We start from the raw sequence: 21441 nt of genomic DNA, 5'->3' as shown, positions 1-21441 counted from the left end.
TAATAACTCTTCAGCAACAAATCTCAAAGAAAAGAAAACCAACAAACTATCTGAAAAAGAATTCAAAAGATTTTAAGGAAACTCAATGAGATACAAGAGAATGCAGACAATTTAATGAACTTAAGAAGACAATTTACAATATGAATGATAAATTCACCAAAAAGAGGTCACAAAACAGAATCAATGTTCAATAATAATGTTGGAGCTAAAGAACTCAATAAATCAAAGACAAACTACAATTGAAGCTCTTAATAGCAAATTAGATCAAGCAGAATAATTTCTGAGCTTAAGTACAGGTTTTTTGTGGGCTAAGGATGTACACTTCAGTGGTAAAGCACTTGCCTAACTATAGAAAGGCCCTAGGTTCAATTCCTAGTACTGGGGAAAAAAATTTAAAAGAATGGTCAAAGTCTATTAAGACTCAGGGGAGATGATTAAGCAAGGAAACCTTTGTATTTATGGGTATTCTTTAAAAAACTAGAAAAGATAAAGGGAATTTTTTTCCTTTTCTTTTCTTTCTTTCCCCCAGGGCCTTATACATATATACTAGACAAGCACTCTACCAACTGAGATATACCCCAGTCCAAAGGGAATTTTTTTAAACAAATTTTTAGTTGTAGTTGGACACAATATCTTTATTTTACTTATTTGTTTTTATATGGTACTGAGGATTGAACCCAGCACCTCACACTTGTTAGGTGAGTGCTCTACCACTGAGCCACAACCCCAGCCCAATAAAGGGAATTTTTTAAAAATAAACCTATTCAGTAAAATAACTGCTGAATTTTTCCAAATCGTAAGAAAGATATGCACATTCAGGTTCAGGAAGCTCAAAGGAGCTCCAATAGATTCTACCATAAAAGGTTCTCTCTGCAACAGTTTGGACCTGGAATATCTCCCAAAGGCCTATGTGTTAAAGGATTGGTCCTCTACTTGGAACTATTAGAAGTTGTAGAAACTGGAATGGGGATATAGCTCAATAGTAGAGCACTTGTATGTTCAATGTCCTAGGTTTGATACCGGGCACAAAAAAAAGAAAAAAAAAAGGAGGAAAAATGGAAAGATGGGGCCTATTAGGAAGTTCTAAGTCATTGGAAGGTATTCCTACACTAGAAGCAAAGGCAAAAGCCCTCAAAGGAATTGTAAAACCCCTTTCACAATTCACAAGAGGAGCCCACTCCTCTTCTTTTTGCACACAGGGTAGGAGGTAAACAGCTTTGCTCTACCACACACTCCCTACCATAATATCCTGCCTAACCACAAGCTCAAGCAAGGTTAACCAAGTCTGAACTGAAACCTTCAAAACTATGAGCCAAAATAAATTTTTCCTTTCTGTAAGTCGTTTTATCCTCAGTAATAACTAGATAACCAACACACTCTCTTGAGTCATAATCAAACTGTCAAAAGTGAAAGAGAAATAAATTCTAAAAACAGCAAGAGAAAAGCATCAAGTCATACAGAAGAAGATCCCTACTAGACTAACAAGTAGACCTACCAGCAGACACCTTACAGGCCAAGAGAGAAAGGAATAATATATTCAAAATCAATCTAACCTATCTTTCCAATGTACATATGAATATACCACAGTGACTCTCACCACAATATACTATGTTTAAAAAAAAAACTAAAAGTAAATAGCAGAAAGATCAATAGTAGAGGAAAGGGAACAGGAGGATGGAGGACGAACAGGAAAGGGGAAATATTTGGGACTGAATTATAGCAAGTTATATTCCATGCCTTTATAATTATGTCAAAATGAATCCCAATGTAAAAAAAATGTATTGATTCTAAAAAGAACCAATAAAAATGGGGAAAAATTAAAAGCAGACATAAAAATACATATATTCAAAGTTGTAGGAAGAAAACTGCCAATCAAGAATAATATACCCAGCACAGCTATCCTTCAGAAATAAAAGTGACAGACTTTTCAAGACAAAAACTGACGGAATTCACCACCATCAGATCAGCTCTGTAAGATATGTTTAAGGGATTGCTAGACTAGAAGCAAAAGGATAACTACCAGCATGAAAATACAAAGCAATAGCGCAGATATACAATAAAGAGAATCAAACCTATATGCTTGAACATTTTCTAATATGTTAGGCTATGAAATAAGTCTCAACAATGTATATAAGGAATCAAAATCAGCACATGTGTCTTCTCTGACCAGACTGGAATAAAACTAATAACAAACAAAAGTAACTTTAGAAAGAGCACTTGCCTAGCATATGTGAGGCACTGGGTTAAATTCTCAGCACCACATATAAATAAATAAAAAATAAAGGTCCACTGACAACTAAAAAAATATGTGTGTGCTTCACTTAGCATAATCTGCTCTAATGCCATCCATTTCCCTGTAAATTCTATGATTTTGTCATTTTTTAATGCAGAGTAATAGCCAATCCCTAAAAAACAAATGCCAAATGTCTTCTTTGATATAAGGAGAGTAACTAAGAACAGAGTAGGGTCGAAGAGCATGAGAAGAAGATTAACATTAAACAGGGATGAGAGGTGGGAGGGAAAGGGAGAGAGAAGGGAAAATGCATGGAAATGGAAGGAGACCCTCAGAGTTATACAAAAGTACATACAAGAGGAAGTGAGGGGAAGGGGAAAAATAATATAAGGGGGACAAACGAATGTCAGTAGAGGGAGCAGAGAGAGAAGAGGGGAGGGGAGGGGAGGGGAGGGGAGGGGGGATAGTAGAGGATAGGAAAGGCAGCAGAATACAACAGACACTAGTATGGCAATATGTAAATCAATGGATGTGTAACTGATGTGATTCTGCAATCTGTATATGGGGTAAAAATGGGAGCTCATAACCCACTTGAATCAAATTGTGAAATATGATATATCAAGAACTATGTAATGTTTTGAACAGCCAACAATAAAAAATTTAAAAAAAAAAAAAATGTGTGTGTGCGTATATATATATATACACACACATACACACACACATCTATATATACATGTGTGTGTATATATGTATATGTATGTGTGTGTGTGTGTATATATATATATATTATACACATATATATAAAAAAACTGTACAAATACATGAAAACTAAACAATGTGCTCTTAAACAATGGGTCAGTGAAGAATTCAAAAGGGTAATTTAGGGACAGGGGTGGTGGTACATGTCTGTTTTCTTAGCACCTGAGGGGCTGAGGTAGGAGGATCACCTGTGCCCAAGAACTGAGACAAGCCTAGACAACACAGCAAGACTCCTATCTCAAAAAAAGGGGCGGGGTAGGGGGCAGGGGTAAAATGTCTTGAAACTAATGAAAATTGAAACAACCCTTCAGAACCTATGGACTACTGCAAATAAAGTACTAAGAGGGAAGTATTTTATAGCAAATAAAAATTATTTTAAATAAACAAATTTAATCATGCAATTCAAGGAACTACAAAAGAAAAAAACAAAACCCATTAAAATTGGAGGAAACAAATAACAAAAATCAGAGCAGAAATAAAATGAAATAGAGAACAAAAATATATGTAAATGAAAATCACATAGAGTTGTTTTTTAGAAATGACAGAATTGACAAATCATTAACTAGATTAACAGAGAAAAAGGGTGCTGGGAGTGTAGATCATCGGAAGAACATGTGCTTAGCATACACAAGGCCCTGTATTCAATCTCCAGAAAAGGGAAAGGAGAAGACCCAAATAAAATCAGGGATGAAAAAAGAGACATTACAACTGATAGTAGAGGGATACAAAGGTCATTAGGAACTATTATGAACAATGACATTCCAAAAAGTTGTAAAACCTAAAAGAAATGTGTTTCTAGAAAAAAACAACCTACTGAAATTGGACTATGAAGACAGAAAACCTCAACAAACCAATAACAAGATTGAAACAGTAATAAAAAGTGTACGAAGAAAGAAAAGTTCAGGACCAGATGGATTCACCCATGAATTTTACCAAATCTTTAAAGAACTAATGCTACCTCTCGAACTATTCCAAAGTATTGAAAGGAAGGGAACTCTTCCAAACTCATTTTATAAGGCATTATGCTGACACCAGAACCAGATAAGAACACACACAAAAAAAAATTAAAGAAAATGTCTAACCCATATCCCTGATGAGCACAGATGTTAAAATTCTAAAAAAAAAAAATGAATAAATTAATCCAACAACACACAAAAATGATTATACACCAAGATGGAGTGGGTTTTATCCAAGGATGTAAGGATGGCTGAATATATACAAAGTGCTGAACATAATACATCAATCACATCAATAGAATAATGAATGGCAACTGTTATGATTATTTTAATACATGCAGAAAAGGCATTTGATAAAATTCAATGTCTCTTCATGATAAAAATTCTCAAAAAATTAGGTACTGAAGTATGGCAAGGACTATACATGAGAAACTCATAGCCTATAACCTACTAAATAAAGAAAAGCTGAAATCCATTTCCTCTACAATCAAGGATGTCTATATTTCACCACTCTTATTTGAGAGACAGTATTGGAAGTCTTAGCCAAGGAAATAAGATTAAAAAAAATAAAGGGCATTCAAAGAGGAAAAGAGGAGATCAAATTATCAGTTTGCAGACTATGTAATTTTATATAGGTAAAACCTAAAGACTCTCCCAAAATATTGTTGGAATTGATAAGTAAATTTAATAAGGTGGTAGGATACAATATCAACATTAAAAAGTAGTTTTTTATACATCAATTACAAAATTACCAAGAAATAAATACCACTAAAAATAGCTATTAAAAAAAATAATAATACCTTGGAATAAATTTAACCAAAGAAGCTAAAGACTGTACAATGAAAATTATGAAACACAAAAGACCAAAATTGAAGAGGATGCAAAAATGGAAAGACATTCCCTGTTCATGGATTAGAAGAACTAATGTTAAAATGTCCATACTATCCAATCCTACAGATTCAATACAATTCTATCAGAATATAAATGATATTGTTTTCTCTTTTTTTTTTTTTTTTGGTTCTGGGAATTGAACTCAGGGGCATGAACCATTAAACCATATCTCCAGCCCTTTTTTTAAAAAAAAAATAAATATTTTTTAGTTGTAGTTGGACACAATACCTTTATTTTAGTTATTTTTATGTGGTGCTGAGAATCGAACCCAGAGCCTCACACGTGCCAGGCAAGCACTGTACCGCTGAGCCATAACCCCAGCCCCTCTCCAGCTCTTTTTTGTATTTTATTTAGAGACAGGGTCTCACTGAGTTGCTTAGAGCCTCGCTAAGTTGGTGAGGCTGGCTTTGAACTCAGTATCCCTCCTGCTTTAACCTCCTGAGTTGCTGAGATTACAGGCATATACCACTGTACCCAGGTCAATGATATTCTTCACAGAAATAGAAAAAAATCATAAAATTCATATGAAAACCACAAAAGACCCTGAACAGCCAAAGCAATCCTGAGCAAAAAGAACAAAGGTAGGGCATTATAATACCTAACTTCAAATCATACCACAAATCAATAGTAAACAAATGGTATAGTACTAGAACAAAAACAGACATATATCTCAAAGGCACAAAACAGAAATTACAAGAATAAATCTATGTATTTATAACCAACTAATTTTCAACAAAGGTAGCAAGAACATATGCAGGAAAATGGAAAGCCTCTTCAGTAAATAGTGCTAGGAAAACTACATATCCATATTTAGGAAAATAAAACTGGACTTCTCTCTTACCATATTCAAAAATCAACTTAATACAAACCAAAGACTTCAGTGTAAGACTCCAAAAACATAAAACTACTAGAAGAAAACATAAGGGAAAAGCTTCAAAACACTGGGTCTGGGCAAAAGTTTTTGAATATGATCCCCAAAGCACACGCAACAAAAGCAAAAACTGACAAATTTTATTAACATTAAACTGAAACACTTCTGCACAACAGAGGAAATAATCAATAGAGTGAAGAAACAACCCACAACTGGAAGAAAATATTTGCAAACTATTTGCCTAATAATGAATTAATTTCCAGAAAACATAAAGGACTCAAACAACTCAATAGCAAAAATTTGGTTTAATAATAAGCAAATTACCTAAACGGGACATTTTCAAAAGAAGATACACAAATGGTGGTCAAGTGCGTGAAAAAATGCTCAACATTACAACATTACTTTCTTACTCCAGTAAGAAAGACTATTATCAAAAAGACAAAAAATAACAAATGCTGGGAAGGATGTAGAGAAAGGAGAATTCTCATATACTATTGGTTGGAATGAAAATCCATTGTGGAAAACTGTAGAGTTTCCTCAGAAAACTAGAAACAGAATTGTCATATGACCAAGTAATCCTACTACTGGATATATATCCAAAGAAAATAAAATCAGTATGTTGAAGAGACAACTGCATTCCCATGTTTCCTGCAGCACTATGCACAACAGCCAAGAAATGGAATCAACCAAATTGTCCATTGATGAACCGATAGAAGAAAAGGTGGTACGTATAAATACAATGGAATATTATTAAGCCATAATAAAAAATGAAACCTTGTCATTTGTAGTAACAAATGAACTGGAGGACCTTATGTTAAATGAAGTAAGACAAAGACAAATACTGCATGCTTTCATGTGTGGGAGTTCAAAAGCTGGTCTTGTAATAGAGACTAGAATAATAGTTACCATTATTATAGTAATAACTATGGTTAACCACTATTAGGTGTACATTTTAAAATAGTAGAGAGGGAACTAGGGCTGTAGCTCAGTGGTAGAGCACCTGCCTTGCAGGCGTGAGGCACTGGGTTCGATCCTCAGCACCACATAAAAATAAATAAAATAGAGGTATTGTGTCCAACTACAACTAAAAATTTTTTTTTAAAAAAAGATATTGTGTCCATCTACAACTAAAAAAAATAACAGAGAGGATTCTGAACAAAGAAATGATAAATGTCTTATTTTTATGAATACACCAATTATCATAATCTCACCATTACACATTGTATACATGAACTGAAATGTCATGCTGCACCTCATAAATATGTACAATTACTATGCATCAATTAAAACTTAAAAATATATTTTTTAAAAGACTGTGGTACTGGCATTAGAGTAAATATATAGACCAGTAGAATAAACTTGAAAGTATAGAAATAAACTCTTATACCTATGGTCTACTAATTTTCAACAGATATATAAAGACAATTCAATGAGAAAGGATATTTTCAACAAATTATGCTGGGATTACTGGATATCACATGCAAAAGAATGAAACTGGAGCCCCTATCTCATGTCACATACAAAAATTAACTCAAAATGGACCAAACATCTAACTGTAAGAGTAATTATAAAAGTCTCGGAGGGAAATATAAGCATAAATCCTCATGATCTTGGACTAGGCAATCTCTCTGACATCAAGAACACAAGGTACAGGGTTGGGGATACAGTTCAATGGCAGAGCACTTCCTTGCATGCACAAGACCCTGGGTTCAATCCCCAGGACCAACACCAAAAAAAAAAAAAAAAGGTTAAATTCAATGATAGCAAAATTAAAAACCTTTGTACACTGAAGCATACTATCAGGCAAGTATTTGTAAATCATATATCTCATAAGGGTCTAGTGCCCGGAATACATAAAGACTTACCACATAACAATTAAATGACAACCCAATTAAAAAATAGACACAGGATTTGAACAGGCATTCATCCAAAGAAGATACATAACTGGCACATGAAAAGATGCTCAGTGACATTAGGGAAATGTCAATCAAAGCCACAATGAGATATCACTTTGCATCCACTAAAAATGGTTATAATTTTTAAAAGATAATAAGTGCTGGTAAGGATGAGGAATAACTGAAACCCTCATACACTGCTAGGGATAACTTACATAAAACCGTACATCTACTTTGGAAAATAGTGAGGCAGTTCCTCAAAAAAACTTAACACACCATATGACTCAACAATAACACTCCTATAAATGTACAAACACACAGACACACACATACACATAAAGGGAACTGAAAACATATGTCCACACAAAATCTTATACACAAAAGTACATAGCAGATATATTCATGGTAGCCAAAAAAAAATTTAAAAACCTAAACATTCATCAATTATTGAATGAATAAACAAAATGTATTATCTTTATAAGAGAATAATATTCAGTCATGAAAAAGAGAGATAGTACTACATGCTATGACACAGATCAAACTTGAAAATTTTACACTAAGTGAAAACATCAGACACAAAAGGTCACATGGTATATGATTCCATTTATACAAAATATCCAGAATAGTCAAATCTATTGACACAGAAAACAGATTAGTTGTCACCAAGGGTTAGGGGTAGAAGAGAATACAGAGTAACTGATTAATGAGTATAGGGTTTCCTTTTAGGGTGATGAAAATGTTCTAGAATTAAGACACTATGGCATTAGTATATGCACTTGATGCATGTACTAAAGATCTCTGAATTACACATTTTAAAGGGGTTAAGTTTATGGTGTGAGAATTATATTGCAATAAAACAATAAATTTAAAAGAAATGCCATACCAACTCTTCTCCCTAATAGCAGTCAGAATCATTCTTTTAGTATAAGTTAGATGATTTACCTCTTCTGTCCTGAAATTCAAAGTCCTTACCTTAACCTGCAAGGTCTTTACAGAATCTACTTCTTTGATTTATTTTCAACATATATTTAACCATCTCTACTGCAGTCACAATAGCCTCTTGGCTTTTGGTTAGCGTGACAAACACTCTTCCCTGTCTTTGTTCTTTATATATATATCAGTAAACCTCATTAAAATCTCAATTCAAATGTCACTTTCTTAAAAAGGCCTTACCTGGCTGCTCCATCTAAAATAGTACTCCTGTCCCTATTTTCCTAAAAAAAATTTATTACATTCTGACATATTAAATTTACATGACTAAATTTACATGCTAAATTTACATGACTATTTTCTGTTTTACTGTGCTAGAATTTAAGCTCCATGAAAAAAAGAAACTTGGTTTTGTTCTTGGTCATATCCCTAGAATCTTAACAGTGTCAGCCAACTGACTAGTAGATTCTCAACATAATCTGCTCAATGAATGAATAAATGTATTTAGTAAAATGTAAAAGAACAGAAAGTCACATTTAAGTTCCTTATAGGTATTATCATATTGGTAGGAACCTCTCACCTGTTCCAGGTTAGGATACTGCACACGGCAATAGCTGCAATATCCTTGTTTCCTCTGCATGTTGAATAACCAAAATGGCTATTTTGTTCTTGAATACTCAAAGCTGGAGGAAAAAAAGGAAGAAGAAAGGTGGCAAAAAAAAATCACCATAAGGGGCTGGGGCTGTAGCTCCTTGGCATACTGCTTGCGTAGCATGCATGAGGCACTAAATTCAATCCCTAGCACCACATAAAAATTAAAAAAAAAAAACAAAGGCATGTTGTTGTCCATCAATAACTATAAAATTTTTTTTTAAATCACTATAATTCCTTACTACTATGAAGAAACTGACTGAGAAATTCACTCATATTTCTATTAGTAGTTAAGAAAATATGCAAAGCAGCCACGATCTACTGAGTCACTTTGTGATCCTGCAGTGGATCTGAAAATATAGCATCTTCTTAAAGAGCAGTTTGTTGTCAATATTTGAAGATTCAAATGACTGAATTTCTTATCAATTTTCTGCTAATTTACAAGAATTATTAGAAACTGATTCATTGAAGAATACAGTACGTAACGTGTAGGCAAATTATTTCTAAGGTATTACTATAGTGAGTGGACTTCTATAATCTTAAGGAGCTCATTAATTTTCCTACCATGTTTCTATATAAAATTTCAGATTATTTGAACTCTTAATATCATATATAGTAATGCTAATTCTCTGTCATGAGAGAAAAGATACCACATGACAGTTTCTGCTCAGTTTATAACAGAGACAGAGAATAATTTACCAACAAAGTTGCCAACAATCAGAGTAATATCTAAGGCAGCCTCTGAAACATGAGACATTTCTCTTCTGACAATTATACAAATCAAAATAAATACTCAGAATCTTTTCCTACTGCTACTTTTGAGATTTCTTAAAAAACTTCCACCCTCCTATAACAATAATCCCCTAACTTAAGATACAGTAGTAGTTCCCAAACAAGGCTGAATGCCAAAATCAGTTAGCAGAGAGGAGTTAAAAGTTTAGGATTCATATTATTTGTTTATTTATTTATTTGGTGCCAGGGATTGAATCCAGGGGCACTTAACCACTGAGCTACAAACCCAGCCCTTTTTATTTTTTTTATTTAGAGACAGGGTCTTGCAAAGTGGCAGGTGCTGACCTTGAACTTGAATCCTCTGGTCTCAGCCTTCTAAGCCACTGGAATTTATAGGTGTGTGCCACCATGCAAGCTCAGAATTTTTTAAATTCCCAGCTAATTCTGATGCACAGCCAATTTATTAACTGACACCACGTCATTATTACTTTAAGTAAACAAATTAATTCAATGTGATAGTCCTGTTCTGTTAAACTGAAAACAGAATTACAAATAATTTTGTCAAGTTTTTAATTCTAATTATTTTAGACATTCGTTTTTAAATTTATTCTAATTTGTTATATATGACAGCAGAATATATTTCAATTCATATTACACATATAATAGCACAATTTTTCATATCTCTGGTTATACACAACGTAGAGTCACACCATTTGTAGACATTCTTGTCTGCTGGAAAATGTATAAAAATTATTCTATAATGTGAATGTTTATAAATGAGATTATTCTACAAAAGATTTAAATATCAAAATCAATAACTAAAGCCAGGTGTGGTGATACACACCTGTAATCCCAGCAGCTTGGGAGGTTGAAGCAGGAGAATCACAAAGTCAGCCTAGGCAAATTAGTGAGGCTGTAAGCAAATTGGTTAGACCCTGTCCCAAAATTAAAAAATAAAAATAAAAGGGCTGGGGACTCAGTGGTTAAACACCTCTGTGTTCAATCCCTGATACCAAAAAATAAAATGACTGAAAAATGAAATTGCAGCCTTAAAACTAAAAAGATGAGAATATAAAAGCTTTAAGTTAAAATTCTTCAATAACATTTACTTACCTATTACTTTTATTGGAAACCTTTGATTTTCTGAATTCCCACACGTAGGGGAAAATAAATCAATTAAACCAGCATCTGAAATAATATATAAGAAATCACTTATTAGTTGGTCTCTTTTCTCATTAATCTACTTCATTTATTAATCTGAAGCAATAAAATGAAACAGTTTGTAAATTAAAAATACAGCAATTTTTAAGCTAAGAGAACTCCTGAGCTTAAACCTAAATTCTGAATATGATAAAATCACAAATGTTTTAGTGATTTATGAAAATATATCAATAAATATATCAGCAGGGCACAATGACGCATAATTGTAATCACAGCATCTCTGGAGGCTGAGGCGGTTCAAGATCGAGAGTTCAAGATCAACCTCAGCAACTTAGCGATGTTCTTTGCAATTCAGCAAGACCCTGTCTCTAAATAAAATATAAAAAAGGACTGGGAGGGGCTGGGGTTGTAGCTCAGGGTTGAGCACATGCAGAACCCTGGGTTCGATCCTCTGCACCACATAAAAAATTAAAAGTATTGTGTCCAACTAAAAAATATTTTTCTTAAAAAAAAGGGCTGGGAATGCAATTCTATGGTTAAGCACCCCTGGGTTCAATCCCCACTACCAAACACACACACACACACACACACACACAATTCAACATTTGCTGAATGAAAGACAAAACGAAAATGAATCAAACATCACACACAAAAAATATTATTTAATCTTTAATCCTATGACCTTTAACTACTACGGTATTTTCACCTACTGTTTCCATCCTCTCTAGTGCCACAATTAAAAGTCACAATGAATCAGAAACACGTTTGCATTTATAAATATTCAATTTTAGGACCCCATCTAAAACTTACCAAATCAAATCTCCTTGGCATGGGGGGAATCCAAAGCACATGGATATTATGATTATTTAAAATGACCCAAAAAGAAAGGCTAAGAGGGATCTCGTGAAAATCAAAGTGAGATCAGTAGAACAGAGGAACGGGACTGAGGTAGGAGGAAGGAGGGTGGAGGGAGTGCTGAGGAGGAATATTAGGCAGATTATATTGTTATATTGTATGCATGTATAAATGTGTAATAACAAATCCCATCATTATGTACAACTATAACACACCAATTTAAAAAAGTGGAAGAAATTTTAAATTAAAAAAAAATGTTCCAAGGTGATCTGATATATAAGCTGACCTAATAATCTACATCATCAGTTTATGAACTAATAAAATTCTTACTCATTAAAAAGATCAATTCTTCATGGTCTGAGATTATATTACTTTGCATAACTGGATCTTTTTATACAAATTCTGAATTTTATTAGAATAGATATTTCTTATAAAGTAACAAATTATTTACCATGAGAAGAAAAGGGCAGGCATTTCATCCACTATATGAATCCTGGTAAACATCTGTAAATTAAAATAAAACAATTTTTTAAAAAAGGTAAGTCCCAGCTAGTCATGTAGCTCAGTGCTTGCCTAGTATGCACAAGGACCTGGGTTTGATCCCCAGCACTGTTAAAAAAAAAAAAAAAAAAAAGAAAAGAAAAGAAAGAAACAGTAGTCCCACAAGTATCTACCATTCACCAACAAGTATCCCCAAATCATTTTAAGTTTGAACAGTGATGCAATTATGCTTCCAATAATAGAAAAAAATATTAACTTTTGAACACAGAACATACTACATACTATGACTCACTGAATGTCACAACATGACCTCCTAAGATGTTCTGGAGCAGAATGACTGATGACCCATCTAACCCACCATCAAACACTTCAGACCTCTGGATCCCAGGTGAAGAGTAGCTGTAAAAGAATATAAGGCATAGCTGTGCCTTTTGTAAGGTTAAGGGCAAAATGCTACCAAACACAAAATAAGCTTCATGAAACATTTTTAAAAGAAATATATACCTGAAATTAAGTTTGGGTCTTGTAAAAATGACCAACTCTCAATTAAGCAGAATAATCAGTTTTTTATTCCTATACATTGTTGTAGGTAAAGGATTGATCCTTACCTAGGATCACTGATTTTAAAAAATTCCAACACCGGGGCTCAAAACAGTCAGTGACACCACTGTTTAATCAAAATACAGCTATTAAATACATACCCTGCACAAAGTTTGGTGCTTAGTAACTTTAAGGGACAGACACAAAAGATGAGAAAAGTTTTCCTGCCATCAAGAAATTTAAAATGAAACTGGAAAATTAATGCAAGAATGTGAAGAAGTGTTTAAGAAAAGTCTAAATAAAAATTGTACATTCAGGGCTGGGGTAGAATACTCGCCTAGTACGCATGAAGCCCTGGGTTTGATCCGCAGCACTGCAAAACTAATAAGTGCTAATGGATTCATTTGCAAAGTACAGTTTTAGCTGGAGTAGCCAGGGACGTCAATGTGGACATGGTTTTGTAAACCAGATTCTGGAAAATGGGAAGGCTTTGCTTAGGTCAGGAAAAGACATTCCATGTAAAAGTCATAGGTAGTACAAAAGCAAGAAGGCATGGGTACACTTTGAGACAGTAAATTAACAAGTTCAGCTGAACCTATGGTTTCATTTGTGAATTTAAGGGGCAATAAAGCAGGAAAAGTACATTGAGGTTTTTGACATGGTAGGATTCAAAAGCAGACTAAAGAATTTAGACATATCTTTAGGCAGTGAATTTTTTTTTTTAAGAGTGCTTTGAAAATTCTGGAACAATGATTTCCTCCTATTCAAAGGAGCTTCTCAAAGGGATACTAGCTATATATAAGAAATACGTAACTTTTAAACTACTCAGCACCATTTCCTAGGATAACAGAGAGTTCATTGATATCCAAAATATTCAAATTCAAAGAGTCAGTATCCCTTAAAGCAGTCTCATTTAGTCTTATAAATTAGAAAAACACACATTTAAATTTTTTCCTTAAAAGTGATTTTTATTAATTTTTATTTCAAAAGTAAAATACTAGTTATAGTACAATTATAAAAAGCAGCACAAATAGTCATACTTCCACCACCCATTGTTAACATTTATTATAAATTCTTTATTCTTTCTAATCATATTTTTACAAAAATGGAATATATTGAACATTCCATCCTATTACTACCCCTTCAATTAATCATGAGAACTTTACATGCCATTAAATATATATATATATATATATATATATATATATATATATATATATATATATAATATATATATATATATATATATATATATATATTTCCAAACAGAATGTTTAATGATTACATAGTATTTCATTTATAAGTGTAAGATAAAAACCCGTCTTATCTGACAAAAAAAAAAAACAGCAGTTGGTGAGTCAATAATTTTAAAAATATATCCCCACATAACCTTAATATTTTAACTTACATTAACGCATGTAAGTTTCAGTTAGTTGGGCTTTTTTGCTTCATTGTTGTTTGGGGTTTTCATTTTTGTTTTTCTGGGACAAATTAATTAGTTCCAAATCATGTGCTTACAATCTAAAGACATTTCCAATCCAAGAGAATTACGATTAATGTTTAGGATTTTTTCACCACCTTTTACAATCATTCCACCTAGTAACAAAATCTTTTTTTCCGATTCCAAAGCATTCTATTTATTTTTAATAATTTTAATGATATTTTTAAAGTGACAACAATCATCTTATTTCATTGGTTTTTGCAACATTTAAAACTGAATAAACCCACCTGGAGCAGTCAACAACAAATATCTGAATGGTGTGAGCTGTTTGTTTCTTTGTTTTTAAGAAACATTTCTTGTATATATGAAATCTACACCGGGTGCAGAGATAAATATCAATAAAAATATTGTTGAAATGATTTTGTAGTTGTGTGGGTTTCCAAACTGACTGCAGCTTTGTATAAGAGCTAACAAAATCCAAAATCCTCAGAGGAAATTTTTTCAACTGCCTGACAAAAGAGACAACAACTTAACAGAAAGTAAGAAAAGACAATAGAAGGAAATCTTTTTTTTTAAAATAAGACAATCTAAATTATCTATCAATGGGATAACAATTAGTAAGCAATCACCAAATAGTGTCCAAATAATATATAAAAAGATCATCTTAATTCCCAGTCACACAACACAAATAACTAATTTTCAACTTTTTTTTTTTTTTGATTATCCACACTATGCCGCCTTTTCTCTGACAACAAGAATTATTCTAGACACTACCACTGGATCTTAATAAAATAATAACACGTAGTGAATACTTAATCTGAGCCAGGCCACCCCGTCAATAGCTTTATATGCATTGTTTCATCTAAATAACAAACAGCTTTAAAAGGTAGGAATCAAGTCACTCCCATTCAACAAATTAGGGAACTTAAGTTTAGAAAGAAGCGATCTTTTTCCAAGTCTCACACCAATAACTAGGGAATATGTTCAGTTAATGTTTTGATCTTTTAACTTCTATAAAAACCTTTCTGTATTTTTGGAAATGCTAATTATTGTAATATTAGGGGAAAAGAACCTAATATACTGCAATAAACAATGTAAGTATTCCCTGCCTCCCCAAGAGAGAGTGAAGATGAATAAAATTAACTTTTAGTTTAACTGCATCATTGCACCCAGTTTGGATGCTGACAGTACTTTGGATCAGTGACTTTAAATTTATTTATCATGACACCATAGAAAGCAATACATTTTATATTACAACCCAGCACACACTCACAGGCACACATGCGCAGTTAAAACAAGGTTTCACAAAACAATACCCTTCAGAACAAGTAATGTAGTCTGGTATTTTCTATGCCATTTTATTTCATCTTTTAAATGAATTTTTAAAATCCTACTCACGAACCACTAAATTAATTTTACAATTCGCCAATGGGTTGAAAACTGCAGTCTGAAAAACACTGCCTCAAGTTATTAACAGGAATAAATAATATCTTTTGGATACCGGTTGCTACCCTGAATTCTGCTTATTTCTAGCCAATAAACTGGCCACTGCAGTGATACGTCATCAAATCTTTAGCGAGTTTCTTTCTAGCCATCGATGCTATAGTTACAATTATACAGAGAAAAGTCCTCTATGTATTAAGTGAAAAAAAAATCAGAAAGTAAATACCCCACGATGTAACGCAAATATAAATTCATGCATTTTCTAAAAAGAATGGACAGAAACACTCGAAATTGTAAAATTCTCTACTGAGGAGGAGTTTGCTACGGGCTTTCTTCATACCCCGTTTCCCCTCCCCCGTAGTATACTGCTGCAGTAAACTAAATAAATAAATAAATAAGTGGAACGGATGCTTCCATTTTGGGGCGCAAAACATTTCAGCGCCTTGAGAACCAATATCGCCTAATGCATTTCTCCCATGCGCTACCAACAATCATCGCGTCAGAAAACCGAAGGAGCTGGAAAGGGCCTTCTCAGGAGCCAGTAATGACGATGGCGTAATTCGACCAGATTTACACAACTGTTGCACGGCCGTAGTAAAACGATTATTAACACACAGAAAGAAAGAAAAAATCGAACGTTTCCAAAATAAACTCTAACCGCCAGAGGCTGTTCAAGGCCCAGGTCCGGGACCGCTGGACACCACGCAGGGCACGGGGAAGCGGGTGTGTGCACAGGTGGCGCGGGGTCTCGCCCCACAGGTGCCCGGAGAGACGTGGCGGGGACGCGTCCCTCGGTCGGCCTCCGCTGGCCGCCCCCGCCCCGGCCGCCGCCCCAGGCCTCGCCGCCGGCCCCTCCGACCCAGGGCCCACCTCCTCCCCTCGCGCCGTCCGCCCGCCCGGCCCGGAGGCGCGGGCCCCGCTCGCGCCACAGGGGCAGGAAGGGACGCGGGGAGAGGGGAAGCCGAAGACCTGCGAGGAGGTGCGGGAGCCCGGCGAGCCGTCCGCCGTCCCTCAGGAGGAACAAGGCGCTCCGGGCGCCCGACGAGCAGGCCCCGCCCGCGGGCGCCGCCCCGGCCGCGCGCCGCCCCGGCCCGCCCCCGCCGGGCACTCACCTCCGCGGAGGCCGCCCGGATTCCTTCCGGGCCGCGGTGGGGACTGAGGCCGGGCTGGGCGCGCTCCCTCTGGATCCCGGTCCGCGGCGGCGTCTGGACTCCCGAGCCGTCCAGAGCGCCGCGGGGCCAGAAACCCGAGCCCCCGGCCGCTCCTGCCCGAGAGGAGAGGCGAGCCGGAGCGCGTCTCTCAAGACGCGGGCTCCGAGTCACGACTGGGCTCTCGCTGGCATCCACTGGCAACGGCGTTGCAGCCCCTCTGCAGGTTTGACGTCAGGGAAGGTGCGAAAACAGGGCCCCTTCTGACGCAGGAGCTGCGGCACCGCCCCCCGCCCACCCGCCCACCCACTCACTCGCTCGCTCGCTCCAAGGAGCCCCTGCCTCCCCCCTCTTAAAGCGGACACTGCCTTCCTGGTCCGGGCCCCACTCCTGGGCTTTGCAATCAATCCCGCTCCAGCTAGAATGACTAGGCTCACGGCGGAGTTAGGTCGTGAGATAGCAACCAAGATTTTACCATTTGAATTTAAAAAATGGCCAAAAAAAAAAATGGCTTGCCAATTCAAAGCAACATGTGAATAGCGAAAAGAAGACGGAGCATAAACAGTGAATGCATTGCCCTGTTCCCCTATGGATCCCGCAGTGAGGTGCCCTCACAAAATCTACTGTTTAATGAACACGTACTCTGTGCTAGGCACTGTATTTATAATTGCTAGATACTCTTCCATTTCATTTCGGGGTTAATGTAAAATGAATCCTATGGTCCCCCTTTGACAAAGAAAACTGAAGCTCCTTTAAGGAGTTTTAGGTTTACACTGCACAAGAAAGGGTTACCAACATTTACATCCATTTGTCATTCAATTACAATCCCCTACCTGCTAAGAATACAATGAGCACAAACAGTTTAAATGTAACGGGGATACAAACCTAAACCAATTGCGTAGCGATGGCTACACAATATATAATCGGTGATAAAGAAATATTAATCATTTTCTAAAATTAGGAGCACCACTGGAAAGCTATGTCTTACGAAAAAATAACTAGAAAAAGCAACTTTGTTCTTTGGCTGTTGCTACAATATACACCTCACTTCTGGTGCTGGGTTCTCAACCCAGGGTCTCACACATGCTAGGTAAGCTCCAGCCCCTGGATTTTTTTTAACACCAAAAAGTACTGATTTTTTTTTTTTTTGAGGCGAGATTTTTCCACACGACAACCCTGGAATTAATGGGAGAAAACCCATTATACATTAGCCCAACCACCAAGACATAATGTATTTTACACACGCTAAGTCATGCTCCCCACGCCCAACATATTAACAAGATGCATCTTATAAACTTGGTCTCTTAATGTTGTTGGCAAGGTGGCAGTATTGCCTACAAGTACAAAAACTTGGACGTTGTTGTTCAGACTGTCTTTATTTCAAAAGAATGAAGCTCATTGTTTTATAAAACTCACAACCCTAAATGGAAGGAAAGAATTAGCAGATACAGGAGTTGCTCAAACTTAAAACAGAGATTTACCTGGTGAAGGAGAGATTTTCCTAGAGAAAATGATTTTTCTAGAACCAAAACTATTCCCACAGCCCTTAGAAAAGAGAGAGATGGGTGCCTACCATGTCCATGGCCGTGAGTTTCTCATCCCTACTGGGAAGAGAGAAATAAGACTGACTAAAAGGTCTTAAACTTCTCAGAGTCCCTAGTTGCCAAGTACATTACTTCTTAGTGCATTCCGGGAAACCACATGAGAACAGTTGTAAGTATAAGCCCAATTCCCCAAACACACCCCCCAAAAATGAAATTAGTTATTATTTCTGATGCCTGGATAGTCAACTATACGTCCTCTAAGTTTTAGTCAAAAACACCATCCTTCTTCCATCGAAGAAGGAAAATGTGTCCTGGATGTTACCTGAAATCACCGGCATCTGGTAGGTGCCAGCAATCAAAATTTGTGAAACATGGTCAGCTGTTTGAAAGAAAATGCTCCATTCAATAGTGAAGCATTCTTTTAAGATTTGACATATCACCAACATTTTTGGTGGCAAAGACAGTACTGTGTGGAAATCACAGCCATCAACAACTGACTCAATAACTGATTAACAAAAGTTGAGCTCTGAATGTGAAGATTTTAGAATCCTAAAGATCAGGATTGGATATGAAAGCACCCATTTCTTCCCGAACATAGTTGATCTGTACAGTAAAAGGCTCCTCTGAATGCGTTATCTCGTATTCTTTAAGGAACAGTAAAAACTGCTTTTTCTTATTTTTGGAGAGAGAGAATTTTTTAATATTTATTTTTTAGTTGTCTGCGGACACAACATCTTTGTTTATATGTGGTGCTGAAGATCGAACCCGGGCCGCACGCATGCCAGTCAAGTGCGCTACCGCTTGAGTCACATCCCCAGCCCTTTCTTATTTCTGGTACTGGAAATTGAACTCAGGATCACTCTACTACGGAGCTACATCTCCAGTGCTGTCCCCCACTTTTTAAATTTTTTATTTTGAGATGACTCACCAGGTTGGCCTCTAACTTGTGATCTTCCTGCCTCAGCCTACCTGGGAACTGAGATTATAAGCAGGCGCCATGGGGCCTGAAAACTGCTCATTTATATCCAGAAATCATTCTAATAATGCCTTCACTATGTAATCCATTTAAGTTAACATTAGGCTAATTAATGTCTTAAGTGAAAAAGCTACAGGGAAAACCTAGATCCCACTGCTGAGTCACAGAATAATTTAGATCCTGTCAACTTGGAGTTTTTGTTATTTTCCCCCCCAAATCCTACAACATGCACTTCATTCTACCCTTTCATAGGTGGGTGAAGTCATTATGAAGCTTTTTCTCATTAGCCTGGCATTTTGCCTCTTTAAAGTGTACATATCAAAAATGGCAAATAAATTAATTAGACACTTCTCAAACGAAGAAATACAAATGACCAACAAATACACAAAAATACATTGCTATCAATCAGGGAAATGCGAATCAAAACTATATTGCGATTTCATCTCACACCCATCAGAATGCCAGTCATCAAGAATACAAATAATGCCGAATCTTCTTTGATATAAGGGGGGCGACTCAAAACAGAGCAGGGAGGAAGAGTACTAGAAGACTTACCATTAAATAGGGACGAGAGGTGCGTGGGAATGGGAGAGAGAAGGAGACCCTCATTGTTATGCAAAATTACATATAAGATGGTGTGAGGGGGAAGAAACAAAGAGAGAGAAAAGTGTCACAGTACATTGGGTAGAGAGAGGTGATGGGAGGGGAGGGGAGGGGGGATAGGAAGGGTAGCAGAATACAACAGACACTAGAATGGCTGTATGTATAAACGTGGCTGTATAACCAATGTGATACTGCAATCTGTACACGTGGAAAAATAAGAATTCATACCCCATTTGAATCAAATGTATGATAGGTCAAGATCATTGTAATGTTTTGAGCAACTAATAAAAAAATTTTTTTAAAGAATACAAATAATAATAAATGCTGGAGAGGATGTAGAGAAAAAGGAACACTTTTACAATGTTGGGTGGCACTGTAAATTAGTATAACCTATAACCAGTATGGAAATGGGTATGGAGGTTTCTCCAAAGGCTAGGTAGGCATGGAGCCACCATATGACCCAGCTATACCCCCCTTAGTATTTCCCTGAAGAATTAGTCACCACACATGCATACCCAGGTTTGTAACAGCACAATTTGCAATAGCCAAACTATGGAACCAACCTAGGTGTCCATCAGCAGATGAATGGATAAACAAAATGTGATATTTATACACAATGGAGTTTTATTCAGTCAAAAAGAAAAAAAATGATGTAATTTGCAGGAAAATGGATAGATCTTGAGAAAATTGTGTTAAGTGAAATAAGCCAAACCCAGAAGATAAAGGGATGTGTGTTTTCTCTGATATGTGAGACTAGTGAAGAGAAAGGAAAAGTAGTGGGTAGGGAGCGAAAAGGGGGTCTCCTGAAAGATCTCAGGAAGATCAGTGGAGTGAAGGAAGGGAACTAGGGGGAGTTAGATGGAAGGGAAAGGGAAAACACTGGGGAATGATACTGGCCAAATTATAGTTATATTGTGTACACGCATGAATATGTAACAATAAATCCCATCATTATGAACAACTAAAATGCACCAATAAAAAAATATAGGAGGGCAGGGCTAGCGTTGTAGCTCAGTGGTAGAGCGTTTGCAAAGCATGTGTGAGGCACTGGGTTTGATTCTCAGCACCGCATATAAATAAATAGGGCTGGGGATGTGGCTCACGCGGTAGCGCGCTCGCCTGGCATGCGTGCGGCCCAGGTTCGATCCTCAGCACCACATACAAACAAAGATGTTGTGTCCGCCAAAATCTAAAGAATAAATACTAAAAAAATTCTCTCTCTCCCTCCCTCTCTTTAAAATAAATAAATTAATTAATTAATTAAAGGTCCATCAACAACTAAAAATAATTTTTTAAATGTAGGGGGGAAAG

The 21441-nt window shown here is 36.1% G+C and overlaps 1 protein-coding gene across 5 annotated transcripts in view; it reads right to left on the bottom strand.

The window, feature by feature from the left end:
• The window catches only part of Zdbf2 (zinc finger DBF-type containing 2), a 44671-nt gene extending 27436 nt beyond the window's left edge, over positions 1-17235 (bottom strand). For 3 of the 5 annotated variants that reach the window (XM_058578158.1, XM_058578157.1, XM_058578156.1), the window contains exons 1-4: positions 16972-17234; positions 12386-12438; positions 11032-11106; positions 9116-9218 (exon numbers count right to left, since the gene is read on the bottom strand). Coding sequence is in view for 1 of the 5 variants with exons in the window: in XM_058578156.1 (XP_058434139.1) it covers positions 9116-9175 (60 nt within the window). In the remaining 4 variants the exon portion in view is untranslated. Of the gene's footprint in view, positions 1-9115; positions 9219-11031; positions 11107-12385; positions 12439-16971 lie in introns of those variants that run through there. The other 2 variants (XM_058578159.1, XM_046463022.2) reach the window with 2 other exon arrangements.
• Positions 17236-21441: the final 4206 nt, after the last annotated feature.

The sequence above is a fragment of the Marmota monax genome, unplaced genomic scaffold, assembly GCF_021218885.2.
Source record: "Marmota monax isolate L192 unplaced genomic scaffold, Marmota_monax_Labrador192_F-V1.1 WCK01_AAM20220418_F8-fsc00095, whole genome shotgun sequence".
Lineage (NCBI taxonomy): Eukaryota > Metazoa > Chordata > Mammalia > Rodentia > Sciuridae > Marmota > Marmota monax.
The sequence above is the reverse complement of the archived record's forward strand: the minus strand, read 5'-3'. Positions and strand labels throughout refer to the sequence as shown.